The sequence below is a fragment of the Bombina bombina genome, chromosome 1 (genome assembly GCF_027579735.1).
Source record: "Bombina bombina isolate aBomBom1 chromosome 1, aBomBom1.pri, whole genome shotgun sequence".
In the NCBI taxonomy this organism is placed as follows: Eukaryota; Metazoa; Chordata; class Amphibia; order Anura; family Bombinatoridae; genus Bombina; species Bombina bombina.
The window spans coordinates 1,102,013,294-1,102,035,763 of record NC_069499.1 but is presented as its reverse complement, the minus strand read 5'-3'; the positions used below and the strand labels follow the sequence as shown (position 1 = coordinate 1,102,035,763).

The 22,470-nt window shown below is 42.6% G+C and overlaps 1 protein-coding gene across 1 annotated transcript in view; it reads right to left on the bottom strand.

The window, feature by feature from the left end:
• The window catches only part of PHF20 (PHD finger protein 20), a gene marked incomplete in the record, with an annotated part of 1,076,425 nt that overhangs the window by 106,591 nt on the left and 947,364 nt on the right, over positions 1-22,470 (bottom strand). Inside the window, 1 exon segment of the mRNA XM_053696620.1 lies at positions 3,203-3,593. Within this exon segment, the coding sequence (XP_053552595.1) occupies positions 3,203-3,593 (391 nt within the window).

Genomic DNA, 22,470 nt, shown 5'->3' with positions numbered 1-22,470 from the left:
ACTCGTGTAGACGAAGGAGGGAATGATGCAGTACCATGCTTACTCCCCTCACTTGAGGAATCATCTTGGGCATCATTGTCATTGTCACATAAATCACATTTATTTAAATGAATAGGAATTCTGGCTTCCCCACATTCAGAACACAGTCTATCTGGTAGTTCAGACATGTTAAACAGGCATAAACTTGATAACAAGTACAAAAAACGTTTTAAAATAAAACCGTTACTGTCACTTTAAATTTTAAACTGAACACACTTTATTACTGCAAATGCGAAAAAACATGAAGGAATTGTTCAAAATTCACCAAATTTTCACCACAGTGTCTTAAAGCCTTAAAAGTATTGCACACCAAATTTGGAAGCTTTAACCCTTAAAATAACGGAACCGGAGCCGTTTTGAACTTTAACCCCTTACAGTCCCTGGTATCTGCTTTGCTGAGACCCAACCAAGCCCCAAGGGGAATACGATACCAAATGACGCCTTCAGAAAGTCTTTTCTAAGTATCAGAGCTCCTCTCACATGCGACTGCATGCCATGCCTCTCAAAAACAAGTGCGCAACACCGGCGCGAAAATGAGGCTCTGCCTATGCTTTGGGAAAGCCCCTAAAGAATAAGGTGTCTAAAACAGTGCCTGCCGATATTATTATATCAAAATACCCAGATAAAATGATTCCTCAAGGCTAAATATGTGTTAATAATCAATCGATTTAGCCCAAAAAAAGTCTACAGTCTTAATAAGCCCTTTTTGAAGCCCTTATTTACAATCGTAATAAACATGGCTTACCGGATCCCAGAGGGAAAATGACAGCTTCCAGCATTACATCGTCTTGTTAGAATGTGTCATACCTCAAGCAGCAAGAGACTGCTCACTGTTCCCCCAACTGAAGTTAATTGCTCTCAACAGTCCTGTGTGGAACAGCCATGGATTTTAGTGACGGTTGCTAAAATCATTTTCCTCATACAAACAGAAATCTTCATCTCTTTTCTGTTTCAGAGTAAATAGTACATACCAGCACTATTTCAAAATAACAAACTCTTGATTGAATAATAAAAACTACAGTTAAACACTAAAAAACTCTAAGCCATCTCCGTGGAGATGTTGCCTGTACAACGGCAAAGAGAATGACTGGGGTAGGCGGAGCCTAGGAGGGATCATGTGACCAGCTTTGCTGGGCTCTTTGCCATTTCCTGTTGGGGAAGAGAATATCCCACAAGTAAGGATGACGCCGTGGACCGGACACACCTATGTTGGAGAAAAGGCAGTTACACTAACAAACTTTTTACAGTGTATGTAACAAGTCAGCAGAGCATTGCACCCACTTGCAAATGGATGATTAACCCCTTAACAAAAACAGAATAATAAATGACAAAAACGTTTTTTTAAACACAGTCACAACTGCCACAGTCTACTGTGATTGTTACCCTCCTCAAACACGACTTTGAAGCCTTTTGAGCCCTTCAGAGATGTCCTGGATCATGCAGGAAGAAGCTGAATGTCTGTCAGAATTTTTAGCTGCACAGAAAAGCACTAAAATAGGCCCTTCCCACTCATATTGCAACAGTGGAAAGCCTCAGAAACTGTTTCTAGGCAAAAATCAAACCAGCCATGTGGAAAAAAAACTAGGCCCCAATAAGTTTTGTCACCAAGCATATATAAAAACGATTAACATGCCAGAAAACGTTTTATATTACACTTTTATAAGAGTATGCATCTCTATTAATAAGCCTGATACCAGTCGCTATCACTGCATTTAAGGCTTTACTTACATTACTTCGGTATCAGCAGCATTTTCTAGCAAATTCCATCCCTAGAAAAATATTTTAACTGCACATACCTTATTGCAGGAAAACCTGCACGCCATGCCCTCTCTGAAGTTACCTCACTCCTCAGAATATGTGAGAACAGCAATGGATCTTAGTTACTTCTGCTAAGATCATAGAAATCACAGGCAGATTCTTCTTCTAATGCTGCCTGACATGAAACAGTTAAAAAACTAACTATAATACACCACTCTCCTCTTACTACGTCCATCTTTGTTGAGAGTTGCAAGAGTATGACTGGATATGGCAATGAGGGGAGGAGCTATATAGCAGCTCTGCTGTGGGTGATCCTCTTGCAACTTCCTGTTGGGAAGGAGAATATCCCACAAGTAATGGATGATCCATGGACTGGATACACTTAACAAGAGAAAAGGCTATTTACCTTTAGACAATAAATGCTGAAGATTTTGTAGCCAAACTATAATCATAAGCACATCATAGAAAAATCTACAAGCAACTGCATGATTGTAGAAAACCTCAAAGATTTCTCTTGTTGAGCTAGACAGTGACTACAATTCTGGGATGGACGAACAAGTAGTCAGGTAAACCCTTGAATTCCCTTAAAGGACCAGTAAATACAGTAGATTTGCATAATCAACAAATGCATGATAAAAGCCAATCACAAATGCATATATTCTTTGAATTCTTGCACATGCTCAGTAGGAGCTGGTGACTCAAAAAGTGTAAATATAAAAAGACTGCATATTTTGTTAATGGAAGTAAATTGGAAAGCGGTTTAAAATTGCTGCTCTATCTGAATTATGAATTTTGACTTGATTGTCCCTTTAAAGGAGCTTGAGGACAAGAGATGAGAAACACTGCTACAGACAAAAGGTTGCAACATTATACTTTTAGAGATTGAGTTATTTTTGTCTTTTATGTAGAAGTGCCACCATTTTCATAAGTGATATAAAGGGGTAAAGAAAATATTAGATACACTGATGAATGTGGGTGAAGGCGGATACTCACGGCATTCTGCTTTTTTCGGAGTCAGATTTATTCTAGTGAAAGTGCAACACACTAAAGATCTGGATTTGCACAGCTCTTAGCGCGTTGCACTTTCACAAGAAGAAATCCGGCTACAAAAAGAGACTAAAATTGTTTGTGGCTGCATTCTTCCACATTAATCAGTTAACAAAACTGCTGAATGCACATATCTAATAAATATAAAGGTTCATGACAAAACATTTTAAGCAAACAAAGAAAGATGAGCACTGATCACATAGGACAGATTATACAAAAATATTAGAACAACTTGGTACACATCACCACACATAGCAATACAATAGCATTTTAAGAAAAAGGCTATATATAAAAATTATTTCAGAAAATAAGCCTGCTTGGAAAAATTACAAATGAACTAGTTTTTAAAGTAACTTACCTTGCAGTAATTATGTTTTGATTCACTGTCTGTCTTAATTAGTTCTCTGTCCAGGTCCCACCCAAGTCTTTCAGCTAGTGAATCTTCCCTACTCTGCCGTATTCGGTCTACCCCAGTGTCCAATGTTGAGCTTCGAGTTTCAACAACAAGTCTCTGCTCTAAAGCAGGGTAATAGGTCCGTGGTTTTTGGTAACAGTGCTCACTGGTGATATAGGATTCCTCCACAGAAGGAACAGATGAGGGCTTATCCATTGCCCCGTTTAAAGTCCTGTAGTTTGTGACATCTTCCTTGCAGCAACTCTCTTCTGAGTTACGGTTGATAAAGCATTTTTCATTAACATGCTGTTTCCATGGCTGGACCCAGTACCTTAAATCCGGGTGATCTTTGCTCCTGTTGAAAATATACATATTAGCTCTTAATGACAAAAAAAACATACACGGAAATTTATATTTGAAAAATGAGAGCATAAGTGTAACCTAATACACTAAAATAATTAATAAAAACCATAATAGAATTCTGTTTGTTAGGCTGTGTGTTATATATTTCAGAAAAACAAAGTTTGATTCGAAGGGATATAAAACTAATTTATACATACGCTCTGCATACAAAATATACATTTTTAAATCATTTAAACTTAATTTATTAGCCCATTTGCTTTCCATGGAGACATACATTTAAGTATCTTAACTCCTTTTATAAATAAGCTACCACAAAATCAATACATAGAATATAGCAAGGTTAGGCTTATGAAGTCTAGAGTATGCACTTTCTATACTTTAAAAAAAAAAAAGAAGCTTCACTTCTTTTTAGAAATAAACTAAGAGAGGGTAAAAAAATATAACAATGACGTTTTTTAACCCCTTAAGACAAATGGATGCAGGTACTACGTCACACAGTATTTTACCCACCATACTGTGTTGGTGTTGTTCCTACGTCTAACACTCTGGCATAGGTTGTGTCCCTGCTGTCAAGCTGGGGCCAGAATTTATCTGCCTTCATATGAAAAGGGAGCACTGATTGTGCTCTGTTACCATATGAAGCCAGACTGCTGATTGTTACAGACTATCTTACATAATTGCCACTGGGATGTGTGGGAAGAAAAGGTGGTAGGGGGTGGGCTGGTCCCTACACTATGGCAAAAAAAGGGATGGGATAAAAAAAAATATTGGTTGTATTAGGGAAGTGAGTCCCCACACTACTGCTGAAGAAAAGTGATTGCTTAGAAGAGAGAGGTGGTGAGAGTGAGGGGAGATCCCTAAACTACAGAAAAATAATAATTTGCTTACCTGATAAATTCTTTGCTTTCAGGATAATAGGAGTCCATACAATTCCATAACATGTGGGATTTAATACCCAAGCTGAGAGTCCATGTTAAGGAAAGGGAGGGACAGAATAACTCCTGCGGCCTGAAGGAGTTTCCTGCCAAAAACCATTTCCCAAAAAGCAAAAACATTAAAACAGAAAAACTTTAAAGAATGTGTGCAGAGAAGACGTTGCAGATTTACAAATCTGCTCCAGTGGATGAATAATTTACCACAGCCCAGGAAGTAGCAACTGAACTGGAAGAATCAGATGAGATATGCCTAGGAGGAGACTTCCCAGCCAACATGAAGTTCTAAAAATCACTTGATTGAAACAAAAGCTACAGCTACCAGTAGCTTTCTAACCTGTACAAAATCCAGAAAAGAGAACAAACTGAACTTTGTTTGGAATGCTAAGTAGCTTAAAGGAATAAAAGTTAACGCTCTAGAGGATTCAAAGAAGGTATAACAATTCTTGTTTGAAATTTGCAGAAACAATTTAAGAGAAAATATATGGAAAGAAGTGAAGATACACTAGTAGCCCACTGCTTCCAATTATAGGAGGGCACATAAAAAAGAAATATAGGACCATATGTAATAGCAGCAAAATAAAGCAAAATCCCAAGTAACGTAATTCCACTGTCCGTGGGGGCTGCACTCTGGAGATATCGTCAGTCGGATCAATGCTTTCTACAAATGGAAGAACAAACAGAGGCGCCTCATTGTGCAGGTGACATCAAACACAGATCAATATGTAAAGGGGTAATAACCATTCACTTGGTAAAGAGCACAGATAAAGCTGTATCAAGCTGGCCGGAACATCAGAGCAGCTCGGCTCGCTCCGCTCAAAGGATAATGGTTACAAACCACTTCCGGCAGGCTATGGGGCTCTAACTTGACTCCCAGCCAAAATAAGTAGACCAGGCCACTGTGATACTAAATTCAAGTACAGAGCAGGAGGCAAGTCTACCTAGACCCTCCTCTAATAAAAATGCTCTCAAAGAACAGTGAATTAAAATCAATTAAAATGCATTTCTCGGCGTACAATACCGTTTCATCAGGCTTTACATAAATTGAAAATAAAAATAAAATTGTATGCTTATCTGATATATGTATTTCTTTCCGGATATGGTGAGTCAACGGCTTGAGTAAATACTGTTTGGAATACCAGTCCTGGCCAGCAGGAAGAGGCAAAGAGCACCACAGTTAAACTGCTAAGTATCACTCCCTTACCCACAACCTCCAGTCATTCGACCGAAGGGAAATGGAGAAAAAGGAGTAACAGAAGGTGTAGAGGTGCCTGAGGTTATAGTAAAAATAACAACTGTCTTAGAATAAAGGGTGGGGCCGTGGACTCACCATATCCGGAAATAAATAAATTTATCAGGTAAGCATAAATTTAGTTTTTCTTTCCTAAGATATGAGGAGTCCACAGCTCGAGTAATTACTGTTGGGAATCAATAGCCAAGCTAGAGGACATGGAAAAATAGGGAGGGACAAGACAGGCAGTCCTAAACAGAAGGCACCGCCGCTTGAAGAACCTTTCTCCCAAAAGAAGCCTCAGTCGAGGCAAAAATATAAAATGTGTAAAATTTAGAAAAAGTATGTAGAGAAGACCAAGTTGCAGCCTTGCAAATTTGTTCCACAGAAGCTTCATTTTTGAAAGCCCAAGAAAACGAAACAGCTCTTGTGGAATGAGCCGTAATTCTCTCAAGAGGCTGCTGTCCAGCAGTCTCATAAGCCAAACGAATTATACTTTGTAACAAAAAAAACAGAATTTATGTTTACCTGATAAATTTCTTTCTCCAACGGTGTGTCCGGTCCACGGCTTCATCCTTACTTGTGGGATATTCTCTTCCCCTACAGGAAATGGCAAAGAGAGCACCCAGCAAGAGCTGTCCATATAGCTCCCCCTCTGGCTCCGCCCCCCAGTCATTCGACCGACGGTTAGGAGAAAAAGGAGAAACTATAGGGTGCAGTGGTGACTGTAGTGTATAAAGAAAGAAATTTTTCAAACCTGATTAAAAACCAGGGCGGGCCGTGGACCGGACACACCGTTGGAGAAAGAAATTTATCAGGTAAACATAAATTCTGTTTTCTCCAACATTGGTGTGTCCGGTCCACGGCTTCATCCTTACTTGTGGGAACCAATACCAAAGCTTTAGGACACGGATGAAGGGAGGGAGCAAACCAGGTTACCTAAACGGAAGGCACCATGGCTTGCAAAACCTTTCTCCCAAAAATAGCCTCGGAAGAAGCATAAGTATCGAATTTGTAAAATTTGGCAAAAGTATGCAGAGACCACCAAGTCGCTGCCTTACAGATCTGATCAACAGAAGCCTCGTTCTTGAAGGCCCATGTGGAAGCCACAGCAATAGTAGAATGAGCTGTAATTCGTTAAGGAGGCTGCCGTCCGGCAGTCTCATAAGCCAATCGGATGATGCTTTTCAGCCAAAAAGAAAGAGAGGTAGTAGCTTTCTGCCCTCTCCTCTTACCAGAATACACAACAAATAAGGATGATGTCTGTCTGAAATCCTTTGTTGCTTCTAAATAGAACTTTAAAGCACGGACCACATCTAGATTGTGTAACAAGCGTTCCTTCTTTTAAACTGGATTCGGACACAGAGAAGGAACAACAATTTCCTGGTTAATATTCCTGTTGGAAACGACCTTTGGAAGAAAACCAGGCTTGGTACGTAAAACTACCTTATCTGTATGGAATACCAGATAGGGAGAAGTACACTGCAAAGCAGATAATTCAGAAACTCTTCTAGCAGAAGAAATAGCAACCAAAAACAGAACTTTCCAAGATAGTAACTTAATATCTATGGAATGCATGGGTTCAAACGGAACCCCCTGAAGAACTGAAAGAACTAAATTTAGACTCCAAGGAGGAGTCATGGGTCTGTAAACAGGCTTGATTCTAACTTAAGCCTGTACAAACCCCTGTACATCTGGCACTGCTGCGAGACGTTTGTGTAACAAAACAGACAGAGCAGATATCTGTCCTTTTAAGGAACTAGCTGACAAACCTTTATCCAGACCTTCTTGGAGAAAGGAAAGTATGCTAGGAATTTTAATTTTACTCCAAGGGAATCCCTTGGATTCACACCAACGGATATATTTTTGCCATATCTTATGGTAAATCTTCCTAGTTACAGGTTTTCTGGCTTGAACCAGAGTATCTATGACTGTATCTGAAAACCCACGCTTAGATAGACTCAAGCGTTCAATTTCCAAGCAGTCAGTTGGAGAGAGACTAGATTTGGATGTTCGAACGGACCTTGTACTAGAAGATCCTGCCTCAAAGGTAGCTTCCATGGTGGAGCCGATGACATATTCACCAGGTCTGCATACCAAGTCCTGCGTGGCCACGCAGGGGCTATTAGAATCACAGAGGCCTGCTCCTGTTTGATCCTGGCTACAAGCCTGGGAAGGAGAGGGAACAGTGGAAATAGATAAGCTAGGTTGAACGACCAAGGCGCCACTAATGCATCCACCAGTGTCGCCTTGGGATCCCTGGATCTGGACCCTAATCGAGGAACCTTGGCGTTCTGGCGAGACGCCATCAGATCCATATCTGGAATGCCCCATAGTTGAGTTAACTGGGCAAAAACCTCTGGGTGGAGTTCCCACTCCCCCGGATGAAAAGTCTGACGACTCAAATAATCCGCCTCCCAGTTGTCCACTCCTGGGATGTGAATTGCAGATAGGTGGCAGGAGTGATCCTCCGCCCATTTGATGATCTTGGGTACCTCTCTCATCGCTAAGGAACTCTTTGTTCCCCCCTGATGATTGATGTACGCTACAGTCGTCATGTTGTCCGACTGGAACCTTATGAATTTGGCCTTTGCTAGGTGAGGCCACGCCAGGAGCGCATTGAATATCGCTCTCAGTTCTAAAATGTTTATCGGAAGAAGAGACTCTTCGAGACCATAGACCTTGAGCTTTCAGAGAGTCCCAGACCGCACCCCAGCCTAAGAGACTGGCGTCGGTCGTGACAATGACCCACTCTGGTCTGCGGAAACTCATTCCCTGAGACAGGTGATCGTGAGACAACCACCAGCGGAGAGAATCCCTGGTTACCTGGTCTACTTGAATCTGGGGAGACAAGTCTGCATAGTCCCCATTCCACTGATTGAGCATGCACAGTTGTAATGGTCTTAGATGAATTCGAGCAAAAGGAACTATGTCCATTGCTGCAACCATCAATCCTACTTCCATGCACTGAGCTATGGAAGGCTGAAGAACTTGACAAGCGTTTAGAAGCTTTAACTTTCTGACCTCTGTCAGGAAGATCTTCATTTCTAAAGAATCTATTATTGTTCCCAAAAAGGGAACTCTTGTTGACGGGGACAGGGAACTCTTTTCTACGTTCACCTTCCATCCGTGAGATCTGAGAAAGGCTAGAACAATGTCTGTATGAGCCTTTGCTTTGGAAAGAGACGACGCTTAGATTAGAATGTCGTCTAGGTAAGGTGCTACAGCAATGCCCCTCGGTCTTAGAACCGCTAGAAGGGACCCTAGCACCTTTGTGAAGATTCTGGGAGCAGTGGCTAAACCGAACGGAAGAGCCACGAACTGGTAATGTTTGTCCAGAAAGGCGAACCTCAGGAACTGATGATGATCTTTGTGGATAGGAATATGCAGGTACGCATCCTTTAAGTCCACGGTAGTCATATATTGACCCTCCTGGATTGTTGGTAAAATTGTCCGAATGGTTTCCATTTTGAATGATGGAACTCTGAGGAATTTGTTTAGAATTTTTAGATCCAGAATTGGCCTGAAAGTTCCCTCTTTTTTGGGAACTACAAACAGGTTTGAGTAAAAACCCAGACCTTGTTCCGCTGTTGGAACTGGGTTTATCACTCCCATTTTTAATAGATCTCCTACGCAATGTAAGAATGCCTGTCTCTTTATCTGGTCTGAAGATAAGCGAGACATGTGGAACCTTCCCCTTGGAGGAAGTTCCTTGAACTCTAGAAGATACCCCTGAGAGACTATTTCTAGTGCCCAGGGGTCCGGAATGTCTCTTGCCCAAGCCTGAGCGAAGAGAGAAAGTCTGCCCCCTACTAGATCCGGTCCCGGATCGGGGGCTACCCCTTCATGCTGTCTTGGTAGCAGCAGCAGGCTTCTTGGCCTGTTTACCCTTGTTCCAGCCTTGCAATGGTTTCCATGCTGGCTTAGGCTGGGAAGAGTTGCCTTCTTGTCTGGAGGCCGCAGAGTTAGGATTCGGTCCGTTCCTGAAATTGCGAAAGGAACGAAAATTAGATTTGTTCTTAGCCTTGAAAGGCCTATCCTGTGGGAGGGCATGTCCCTTTCCACCAGTAATGTCTGAAATAATCTCTTTCAATTCCGGCCCGAAAAGGGTCTTACCCTTGAAAGGAATATTAAGCAATTTATTCTTGGACGACACATCCGCCGACCAGGATTTTAGCCAAAGCGCTCTACGCGCCACTATTGCAAACCCTGAATTTTTCGCCGCTAATTTAGCCAATTGGAAAGCGGCATCCAAAATAAAGGAATTAGCCAACTTTAGTGCGTGAATTCTGTCCATGACTTCATCATATGGAGTCTCTTTTTGGAGCGAATTTTCTAGTTCCTCAAACCAAAAATACGCTGCCGTGGTGACAGGAATAATGCACGAGATTGGTTGAAGCAGGAAACCTTGCTGAACAAATATCTTTTTTAGCAATCCTTCCAATTTTTTATACATAGGATCTTTAAAAGCGCAACTGTCCTCAATAGGAATAGTTGTGCGCTTAGCTAACGTTGACACTGCCCCCTCAACCTTAGGAACCGTTTGCCATGCGTCCCTTCTGGGGTCAACAATGGGGAACATTTTCTTGAATATAGGAGGTGGAACAAAAGGTATACCTGGCTTTTCCCACTCCTTAGTCACTATATCCACCACCCGCTTGGGTATCGGAAAGGCATCAGCGTGCACTGGGACCTCTAAGAATTTGTCCATCTTGCACAATTTCTCTGGAATTACCAAAGAATCACAGTCATCAAGAGTAGTTAGGACCTCCTTAAGCAGGGCGCGGAGATGTTCTAACTTAAATTTAAATGTTACAACATCAGTGTCTGCCTGCTGAGAAACTTTTCCTGAATCAGAAATTTCCCCCTCAGACAGGCCCTCCCTCACTGCCAATTCAGATTGATGTGAGGGAATGTGAGTATAACTGATAAATTGTCCTCAGCGCCAACCTGCTCATCTTCTGTATTTAAAACTGAGCTGTCACGCTTTCTAGGGTAGGATGGCAGTTTGGATAACAGATTTGCTATAGAATTATCCATTACTGCTGTTAATTGTTGCATAGTAACAAGCATTGGCGCGCTAGATGTACTAGGTATCGCCTGCGCGGGCAAAACTGGCGTTGACACAGAAGGAGAGGATGAAGAACTATCCCCACTACCTTCATTAGAAGAATCATCTTGGGCAATCTTATTCAATGTGGCAGTACTGTCCATACTTTGTTTGGACGCTGACACAATTTGCGCATACATTAATTGGGGGAACCACCTTGGCTTTCATACACACAGAACATAAGCCATCTGAAGGAATAGACATGTTAGACAGGATTTGGCAGGCTAATAATGCAAAAAAAGCGTTTTTAAAGAAAAGCGTTACTGTCCCTTTAAATAATAAACAGGCACACTTTATTTCTGATATATTGAAAAACAATGAAGGCAATGTCCGATTTTTACAAAATATTCACCCCAGAGTCCCAATGCCTTGAAAGTATTGCACACCAAGTTTCAAGACTTTAACCCTTAAAATGAGCAAACCGGAGCTATTTGTTCAATTAGACAATTTTAGTACACTACAATCACAGCCACAGCCTTGCTGCGGCTTTTTACCTTCCCTGAGAGTTATTCAGCAATGAAATAAACCTTCCAGAGTCCGTTTTAGTATGCCACATGACCCCTCACATGAAGCTGCATGCACTGCCATAGAAGTAAACTGTGCAATTGAGGCGCGAAAACGGGGCCTCCTTCCTCTGCATACCAGAGTGAAGGGGCCTTCCTGACTGAAATAGCCGTCTAACTAAATGCCAGGTGAAAAAACGTTCACAAAAGTGCTTTTAAGTGCACAAAACACTCAAAATGCCATTAAAATATGAAATAAAACAATCGATTTAGCCCACAATAGTGTCAACCAGTGTAGAGCCCATTTGTAAGCCTTAATCTGTTATGAGTCTAAGAAAATGGCTTACTTACCCCTTAAGGGGAAACTGACAGTCTTCTAGCATTAACATGTCTTGTTAGAAATATGACTGATCATACCTTGAGCAGAAAAGTCTGCAAACTGTTCCCCCCAACTGAAGTTCTCTGGGCTCAACAGTCCTGCGTGGGAACAGCAATTGATTTTAGTTACTGCTGCTAAAATCATACTCCTCTTTAAACAGAACTCTTCATAATTTTTCTGTTTTAGAGTAAATAGTACAAACCAGCACTATTTTAAAATAACAAACTCTTGATAGAAGAATAAAAAACTACAACTAACACCACATACTCTTTACCATCCCCGTGGAGATGCTACTTGTTCAGAGCGGCAAAGAGAATGACTGGGGGGCGGAGCCAGAGGGGGAGCTATATGGACAGCTCTTGCTGGGTGCTCTCTTTGCCATTTCCTGTAGGGGAAGAGAATATCCCACAAGTAAGGATGAAGCCGTGGACCGGACACACCAATGTTGGAGAAAGAAAAAGTAGTAGCAGTAGCTTTCTGACCTTTATGTTTCCCAGAGGAACAGACAATGAGGGCAGAGGACTGGCGAAAATCCTTAGTCACCTGTAAGTAGAATTTAAGAGCACATACAACATCCAAATTGTATAACAAACGTTCTTTGGAAGAAGGAGGATTAGGACACAGAGAGGGAACAACAATTTCCTGATTGATCTTTCTATTAGAAACAACCTTAAGAAGGAAACCTAACTTAGTACGAAGAACCGCCTTATCGGCATGAAAAATAAGATTGCAACAAAAAACAAAACCTTCCAAGATAACAACTTAATGTCTATGGAATGCAACGGCTCAAACGGAGCCAGCTGTAAAACTTTAAGAAAAAGGTTAAGGCTCCAAGAAGGAACAACAGACTTAAAGACAGGCCTGATTTTGACCAAGGCCTGACAAAAAAATTGCACATCTGGAACATCCGCCAAACATTTATGTAGTAAAACTTATAAAGCAGAAATCTGACCTTTCAGGATACTGACCGACAATCCCTTTTCCAGGCCTTCCTGAAGAAGAGATAAAATTTTAGGAATTCTAATTCTACTCCAAGAGTAGCCCTTGGAGTCACACCAATAAAGATATTTACGCCATACCTTATGGTAAATCTTTCTAGTAACAGGCTTGAGAGCCTGAATCATGGTCTCAATGACCGACTCAGAAAAAACACGCTTAGACAGAATTAAGCGTTCAATCTCCAAGCAGTCAGTCTCAGAGAAATGAGATTTGGATGAAGGAAGGGACCCTGAATCAGGTCCTTCCTCAGAGGTAGACTCCAAGATGACATCTCCACTAGCTCTGCAAACCAAGATCCTGCGAGGCCACGCATGGGCTATTAGAATCACTGATGCCCCCTCCTGTTTGATACGAGCAATGACTCGTGGAAGGAGAGCAAACCGAGGAAATATGTGTGCCAACCTGAAAACCCAAGGAACCTTGAACCGTACCGTGGAAGCTTGGCGCTCTGATGGGATACCATCAGATCCAACTCCGGCACCCCCATTTGAGGACTAAGCTGGAAAACACCTCCAGATGGAGTTCCCACTCCCTGGGATGAAAAATCTGTCTGCTCCGAAAATCTGCTTCCCAGATGTCTACTCCTGGAATGTGGATGGCAGATAAGACAGCAATTGTGGGTCTCTGCCCGCTAAAGAATCCGAGTTACCTCCTCCATGGCTAAGGAACTCCGAGTTCCTCCCTGGTAATTAATGTAAGCCACAGAGGTTATGTTGTCTGACTGGAACCTGATAAACTGGGCTGAGGACAACTGAGGCCAAGCCAATAGAGCATTATAAATCCACCCTCAACTCCAATATGTTGATGGGAAGCACAGACTCCTCCCAAGTCCAAAGGCCCTGAGCTGTTAACGAGTTCCAGACTTCTCCCCAGCCCAGCAGGCTGGCGTCTGTGGTCACGATCACCCAGGAAGGTCTCCGAAAGCATGTGCTCTGAGACAGATGTTCCTGAGAAATCCACCACGGGAGAGAGTCCCTTGGCGACTAATCTAACTCTATTCTCTGAGATAGATCCGCATGGTCGACTTTCCATTGTCTGAGCATGCACAACTGGAGAGCTCTCAAATGGAATCGAGCAAAAGGAATTATGTCCATGGAAGTCACCATCAGACCGATTACCTCCATACATTGAGCCACTGAAGGATAAGCAGTAGCCTGAAGAGAGAGGCAAGAGGAAATTATTTTGTTTTTCCTGACCTCTGTCAGAAAAATCTTCATCAATAGAAAATCTATTATGTTCCCTAAGAACACTACTCTTGTAGCAGGGGAAGAAAGGGAGCTTTTTTCCAGATTAACAAATAGGTTGGAGTAGAACCCGAGACCCTGTTCCTGCACTGGAACTGGAATTATCACTCCCAGGGAGGAAAGATGTTGTATACATTTCAAGAACACCTCTCTCTTTATCTGATCTGCAGATAATCTTGAGAGATAGAATCTGCCTCTGGGAGGAAAAGTCGTGAATTCCAATTTGTAACCCTGGGATACTATGTCCACAGTCCAGGGATCTGGGACATCTCATATCCAGGCTTGAGAGAACTGAGAAAGCCTGCCCCCCACTTGATCCGATCCCGGATCGGGAGCAAACCCTTCACGCTGATTTGAAATCAGCTGCGGGTTTCTTTGATTGTTTCCCATTGTTCCAAGACTGATGGGGTTTTCCAAGAAGACTTGGATTGTTCCTGTTTGGAAGAAGAAGGGGAAGGCTTTCCTCTGAAGTTACGAAAGGAACGAAAATTACTCTGACGTCCTTTAGGCCTATTCTTATCTTGAGGTAGAAAAGACCCTTTTTTCCACCCGTAATATCAGAGATAATTTTTGCCCTTGTAAGGAATCGCCAGAAGCTTGACTTGAGGAAACGTCCGCAGACCAGGATTTCAACCATAACGCCCTACGAGCTAGGACAGGAAAACTAGAAGTTTTAGTTCCTAGTCTAACAACCTATAAAATGGCATCTGCAATAAAGGAATTGGCCAACTTAAGAACTTTAATCCTATCTTGAATTTCATCCAAGGAAGTCTCTACTTGAAGAGAATCAGACAAGGCGTCGAACCAATAAGATGCCGCACTAGTCACGGTGGCAATACACACCACAGGTTGCCATTGGAGACCTTGATGAACATAAATCTTTTTCAAAAAAGCCTCCAGCTTCTTGTGCATCGGATCATTAAAAGAGCAGCTATCCTCAATAGGAATAGTAGCCAGAGTGGAAATGGCCCCTTCAACTTTGGGTACAGCATACCAAGGGTCTTTAATGGAGTCCTCAACAGGAAACATTTTCTTAAAAATGGGAGATGGGAAAGAAAGACACCCCTGGTTTCTCCCATTCCTGTGAGATAATCTCTCTAGCATGGTCCGGCACAGGAAAAATCTCAGAAGTGGAAGGTTCATCAAATAAACTATTAAGTTTACTAGATTTCTTAGGAGTGACAACGACAGCGGTATCTGAGTAATCTAAAGTAGCTAAAACCTCCTTTAACAATACACAAAGGTGTTCAAGCTTAAATCTGAAGGATACCACCTCAGTCTAAGAAGAAGGAATTATACTGTCCGAATCTGAGATTTCACCCTCAGAAAATCCCGATGCATCTTCCTCATCAGACTTATGAGAAAGGGCAACTTGGGAAGCAGAACTGAGGACAGGCACCTTACATTCCGAATTTCTAGATTTCCTTGTGTTTTCCCTGTAATCTGGGAATGGCAGCGAATGCCGCAGATACCGCTGAAGATACCTGGGCAGCAATTTCTGCTTTTAAATAAACTACACTAGGAGTTATAGAGGAACTGCAGGGCACTGCATGTGACACCATTGAGGCTTGGGACGTAGCAGGAGAAAGCTGAGGTATTATTTTAAGAACATCATCCTGACACACATTAGGCTAAAAAAAAAAAAAAATACCTTTATTCTGCAAGGTTTATTTTGACACATGAAGAACAAAGTTGCATAGGAGCTGCAATTTGTGCATCTAAACATAATAAGCATAAATTCATGAGAGCAGGCTCTTGCTCCATTATCAGACATGTTGTGAAACCGTAAATAAACTTGTACAGATAAGTTTCAAAGATTTAAACATATAATTAAAAAAAAAAGCCAAGGAAAAAATACACTTTAAATGTTATCCCAAATAAGGATCGATCCCCAGCTAAAATGATGTGAGAAAAGTTACGAAAAACAACTTTTTCCTCAGAAACATTATGAAGTAAAGCCGGTCATGTGACCGCAACTGCCGAATTCAAATTACTTTTGTGACACAGACAAGCACTACTTCCTGCAACACTGAGTACCAGAAATAAGTTTTTTCAAACCTGACAGTTTAAAATGTTGCATCGTTTTATTTTAGAGCAAAGGGGAAATGAATAAGATGCTGAAATAGAAAATGCAGCCTTACTTTTAGTTTGAAGTAAATATGTATCAGAAAATAAAGCCTAATAAAAACATTTTACCCTTTCTTTTTAAAAGAGTTTAAATGTAAGTCTCCCACATGCTACAGTGCCTGCTTCATACCCCAGTGTAACCCATACAACAGGATTATCTATGTCCCAATAAAAAAGCAGCGTCATTTAATTTGTTAAGTGCATGGTCTCCCCAACTGGAAGAAAAAGCACTTACCTGCTCCACTGTCCGGCATGTAAACAGTTACAATGTATGAGGGGACACAGTTCCTCACAGAGGCCTTTGAAAAAGAAAGAACAGAGTAGCCAACTCTGGCTTTCTAAACTAGGGCAGCAATTGTTAAGAAAACGCAGTAAGTACCTCTTTACAAGTTCCTAACTGCTTTAAAGCCACCACTACTCAACTGCAAAGAATGATGTGAAATATGGCTATGCCCCAAAACTTGCTTGTAGATGAAATACATTTTTCTTCAGACACCTAAACTTCACCTCCTCCATGCACCGAAGGCAAAGAGAATGACTAGGGGTTGTGGGTAAGGGAGTGTTGCTTAACAGTTTAACTGTGGTGCTCTTTGCCTCCACCTGCTGGCCAGGAGTGATATTCCCAACTGTAATTGCTTAAGCCGTGGACTCACCATATCTTAGTAAAGAAACCGCTTTCTTACAGTCTCAGGAGACCAATCAAAGGTGATAACAAGTACACTCCCCCTGAAGGGGAACTTCCCAAGATTAATCAACCTCAACAATAAAATTGGAAACAATGAATAACACTGGATCTCTTGATCTTACACAATGCATTTGAAGATTGTGAATTAAATAAGAGGCCATCAGTTACATGTCTGGTAGACCCCATTTAATTATTAATTGATCAAAGATGTCCTGATGGAGAGATGACTCTCCTGGATGGGCCGACTGACAGTTGAAATAATACACTTCCCAATTGTTCACTCCTGAAATGTGAACTGCTGACAGGGAACATTTATTCCTCTCTGCCCAAGACAGATTCTGGACACTTCCTGTATAGCCAGTGGACGGTGGCTACCCCCCCTGATGATGTATGAAAACCACCGGCGTGATATTGTCCGACTGGCAACAGATAAATACATCCTGTTTTAAGAGGAGCCAGGACTGAAAAGCTAAAAAAATCCCTCAGAATTCCAGAATGTTGATTGGTAACCTCGGCTCCAGAGGGAACCAAACTCATTGCGCACTTCGAGAATTCCAGACCTCGCCCCAACCTGAAAGACCGTCATTCATCTTCACAATAGACCAAAATGGGCGAAGAATGGACGCCCCAATGGTCAGAGAAGGTCCTTGTATCCACCAAGATATTGTCTGCCGGACAAGTCCAGAGCAATCTGCTGTTCCAATTGCAGATAATTCTTTGACCACTGATTGAGCTTAGACAGTTGAAGTGGTTGCAAGTGGAAGTGTGCAAAGGGAACAGCGTCCAAAGCCATAACAATAAGACCCCACTACCTCCATGCATAGAGCTACTGATGGAAATTAATAAACCCGCCTTCTGAAGCTTTATACTGCGCAATTCCATCAGGAATAGACACATTAGGGCAGAATCTATGACGACTCCTAGAACCTTGAAGCTGGAGATAAAGAGTTCTTTGGAACATTGATTCTCCAACCATAGTCTTGAAGGAAAGATAGAAACTTTGGGTATGAGCAATAACTAGAGGCAGGGAATGAGCCTGCAGTAAGTTAACATCCAGATAAGGGGCAATTTAGATCCCCGGAGGACCGCCAACAATGCTCCTAGAACCTTTATAAAGATGTGAGGAGCAGTATTCAGACCTAATGGAAGGACAACACATGATGATGGGTATCTTTGTGGAAAGATATTTGCAGGTATGAATCCTTAAAGGGATACTAAACCCATTTTTTTTTATTTCCCGATTCAGATAGAGCATGAGATTTTAAGCACCTTTCTAATTTACTCCTATTAGCAATTGTTCTTTGTTCTCATGTTATCTTGATTTGAAAAAGCAGTACTGTAAGCTTTAGAGCCGGACCATTTTTTGTTCAGCACCTGGGTAGCACTTTCTGATTTGTGGCTAAATGTAGCAAACCAATCAGCAAGCGCTACCGAGGTGCTGAACTAAAAATGGGCCGGCTCCTAACCTTTTATTACTGCTTTTTCAAATCAAGATAACATGAGAACAAAGAAAAAACATAATTTATGCTTACCTGATAAATTTATTTCTCTTGTAGTGTATCCAGTCCACGGATCATCCATTACTTATGGAATATATTCTCCTTCCCAACAGGAAGTTGCAAGAGTCCACCCACAGCAAAACAGAATTTATGTTTACCTGATAAATTACTTTCTCCAACGGTGTGTCCGGTCCACGGCGTCATCCTTACTTGTGGGATATTCTCTTCCCCAACAGGAAATGGCAAAGAGCCCAGCAAAGCTGGTCACATGATCCCTCCTAGGCTCCGCCTACCCCAGTCATTCGACCGACGTTAAGGAGGAATATTTGCATAGGAGAAACCATATGTTACCGTGGTGACTGTAGTTAAAGAAAATAAATTATCAGACCTGATTAAAAAAACCAGGGCGGGCCGTGGACCGGACACACCGTTGGAGAAAGTAATTTATCAGGTAAACATAAATTCTGTTTTCTCCAACATAGGTGTGTCCGGTCCACGGCGTCATCCTTACTTGTGGGAACCAATACCAAAGCTTTAGGACACGGATGAAGGGAGGGAGCAAATCAGGTCACCTAAATGGAAGGCACCACGGCTTGCAAAACCTTTCTCCCAAAAATAGCCTCAGAAGAGGCAAAAGTATCAAATTTGTAAAATTTAGAAAAAGTGTGCAGTGAAGACCAAGTCGCTGCCTTACATATCTGATCAACAGAAGCCTCGTTCTTGAAGGCCCATGTGGAAGCCACAGCCCTAGTGGAGTGAGCTGTGATTCTTTCAGGAGGCTGCCGTCCGGCAGTCTCATAAGCCAATCGGATAATGCTTTTAATCCAGAAGGAGAGAGAGGTAGAAGTTGCTTTTTGACCTCTCCGTTTACCAGAATAAACAACAAACAAAGACAAAGTTTGTCTGAAATCCTTAGTAGCTGCTAAGTAAAATTTGAGAGCACGAACTACATCCAAGTTGTGCAACAAACGTTCCTTCTTTGAAACTGGATTAGGACACAAAGAAGGCACAACTAACTCCTGGTTAATGTTTTTGTTAGAAACAACTTTTGGAAGAAAACCAGGTTTAGTACGCAAAACCACCTTATCTGAATGGAACACCAGATAAGGAGAAGAACACTGCAGAGCAGATAATTCTGAAACTCTTCTAGCAGAAGAAATTGCAACCAAAAACAAAACTTTCCAAGATAATAACTTAATATCAACGGAATGTAAGGGTTCAAACGGAACCCCCTGAAGAACTGAAAGAACTAGGTTGAGACTCCAAGGAGGAGTCAAAATTTTGTAAACAGGCTTGATTCTAACCAGAGCCTGAACAAAGGCTAGAACATCTGGCACAGCTGCCAGCTTTTTGTGAAGTAACACAGACAAGGCAGAAATCTGTCCCATCAAGGAACTTGCAGATAATCCTTTTTCCAATCCTTCTCGAAGGAAGGATAGACTCTTAGGAATCTTAACCTTGTCCCAAGGGAATCCTGCAGATTCACACCAACAGATATACCAAATTATGTGGTAATTTTTCTGGTTACAGGCTTTCAGGCCTGAACAAGAGTATTAATAACAGAATCTGAGAACCCTCGCTTTGATAAGATCAAGCGTTCAATCTCCAAGCAGTCAGCTGGAGTGGGTCGAACGGACCTAGAACAAGAAGGTCTCGTCTCAAAGGTAGCTTCCATGGTGGAGCCGATGACATATTCACCAGATCTGCATACCAAGTCCTGCGTGGCCACGCAGGAGCTATCAAAATCACCGACGCCCTCTCCTGATTGATCCTGGCTACCAGCCTGGGGATGAGAGGAAACGGCGGGAACACATAAGCTAGTTTGAAGGTCCAAGGTGCTACTAGTGCATCCACTAGAGCCGCCTTGGGATCCCTGGATCTGTACCCGTAGTAAGGAACTCTGAAGTTCTGACGAGAGGCCATCAGATCCATGTCTGGAATGCCCCACGGTTGAGTGACTTGGGCAAAGATTTCCGGATGGAGTTCCCACTCCCCCGGATGCAATGTCTGACGACTCAGAAAATCCGCTTCCCAATTTTCCACTCCTGGGATGTGGATAGCAGACAGGTGGCAGGAGTGAGACTCCGCCCATAGAATGATTTTGGTCACTTCTTCCATCGCTAGGGAACTCCTTGTTCCCCCCTGATGGTTGATGTATGAACTTGGCCCTCGCTAGCTGAGGCCAAGCTTTGAGAGCATTGAATATCGCTCTCAGTTCCAGAATATTTATCGGTAGAAGAGATTCTACCCGAGACCAAAGACCCTGAGCTTTCAGGGATCCCCAGACCGCGCCCCAGCCCATCAGACTGGCGTCGGTCGTGACAATGACCCACTCTGGTCTGCGGAAGGTCATCCCTTGTGACAGGTTGTCCAGGGACAGCCACCAACGGAATGAGTCTCTGGTCCTCTGATTTACTTGTATCTTCGGAGACAAGTCTGAATAGTCCCCATTCCACTGACTGAGCATGAACAGTTGTAATGGTCTTAGATGAATGCGCACAAAAGGAACTATGTCCATTGCCGCTACCATCAAACCTATCACTTCCATGCACTGCGCTATGGAAGGAAGAGGAACGGAATGAAGTATCCGACAAGAGTCTAGAAGTTTTGTTTTTCTGGCTTCTGTCAGAAAAATCCTCATTTCTAAGGAGTCTATTATAGTTCCCAAGAAGGGAACCCTCGTTGACGGAGATAGAGAACTCTTTTCCACGTTCACTTTCCATCCGTGAGATCTGAGAAAGGCCAGGACAATGTCCGTGTGAGCCTTTACTTGAGGAAGGGACGACGCTCGAATCAGAATGTCGTCCAAGTAAGGTACTACAGCAATGCCCCTTGGTCTTAGCACCGCCAGAAGGGACCCTAGTACCTATGAGAAAATCCTAGGAGCAGTGGCTAATCCGAAAGAAAACGCCACGAACTGGAAATGCTTGTCCAGGAATGCAAACCTTAGGAACCGATGATGTTCCTTGTGGATAGGAATATGTAGATACGCATCCTTGAAATCCACCTTGGTCATGAATTGACCTTCCTAGATGGAAGGAAGAAGTGTTCGAATGGTTTCCATCTTGAACGATGGAACCTTGAGAAACTTGTTCAAGATCTTGAGATCTAAGATTGGTCTGAACGTTCCCTCTTTTTTGGGAACTATGAACAGATTGGAGTAGAACCCCATCCCTTGTTCTCCTAATGGAACAGGATGAATCACTCCCATTTTTAGCAGGTCTTCTACCCAATGTAAGAATGCCTGTCTTCTTATGTGGTCTGAAGACAACTGAGACCTGTGGAACCTCCCCCTTGGAGGAAGCCCCTTGAACTCCAGAGAATAACCTTGGGAGACTATATCTAGCGCCCAAGGATCCAGAACATCTCTTGCCCCAGCCTGAGCGAAGAGAGAGAGTCTGCCCCCCACCAGATCCGGTCCCGGATCGGGGGCCCGCATTTCATGCTGTCTTGGTAGCAGTGGCAGGTTTCCTGGCCTGCTTTCCTTTGTTCCAGCCTTGCATAGGTCTCCAGGCTGGATTGGCTTGAGAAGTATTACCTTCCTGCTTAGAGGACGTAGCCCTTGGGGCTGATCCGTTTCTGCGAAAGGGACGAAACTTAGGTTTATTTTTGGTCTTGAAAAGACCTATCCTGAGGAAGGGCGTGGCCCTTGCCCCCAGTGATATCAGAGATAATCTCTTTCAAGTCAGGGCCAAAGAGTGTTTTTCCCCTTGAAAGGAATGTCAAGCAATTTGTTCTTGGAAGACGCATCCGCTGCCCAAGATTTTAACCAAAGCGCTCTGCGCCACAATAGCAAACCCAGAATTTTTTCGCCGCTAACCTAGCCAATTGCAAGGTGGCGTCTAGGGTGAAAGAATTAGCCAATTTAAGAGCACGAATTCTGTCCATAATCTCCTCATAAGAAGAAGAATTACTAATAATCGCCTTTCCTAGCTCATCAAACTAGAAACACGCGGCTGCAGTGACATGGACAATGCATGCAATTGGTTGTAGAAGGGAACCTTGCTGAACAAACATCTTTAGCAGACCTTCTAATTTTTTATCCATAGAATCTTGGAAAACACAACTATCTTCTATGGGTATAGTGGCGCGCTTGTGTAGAGTAGAAACCGCCCCCTCGACCTTGGGGACTGTCTGCCATCAGTCCTTTCTGGGGTCGA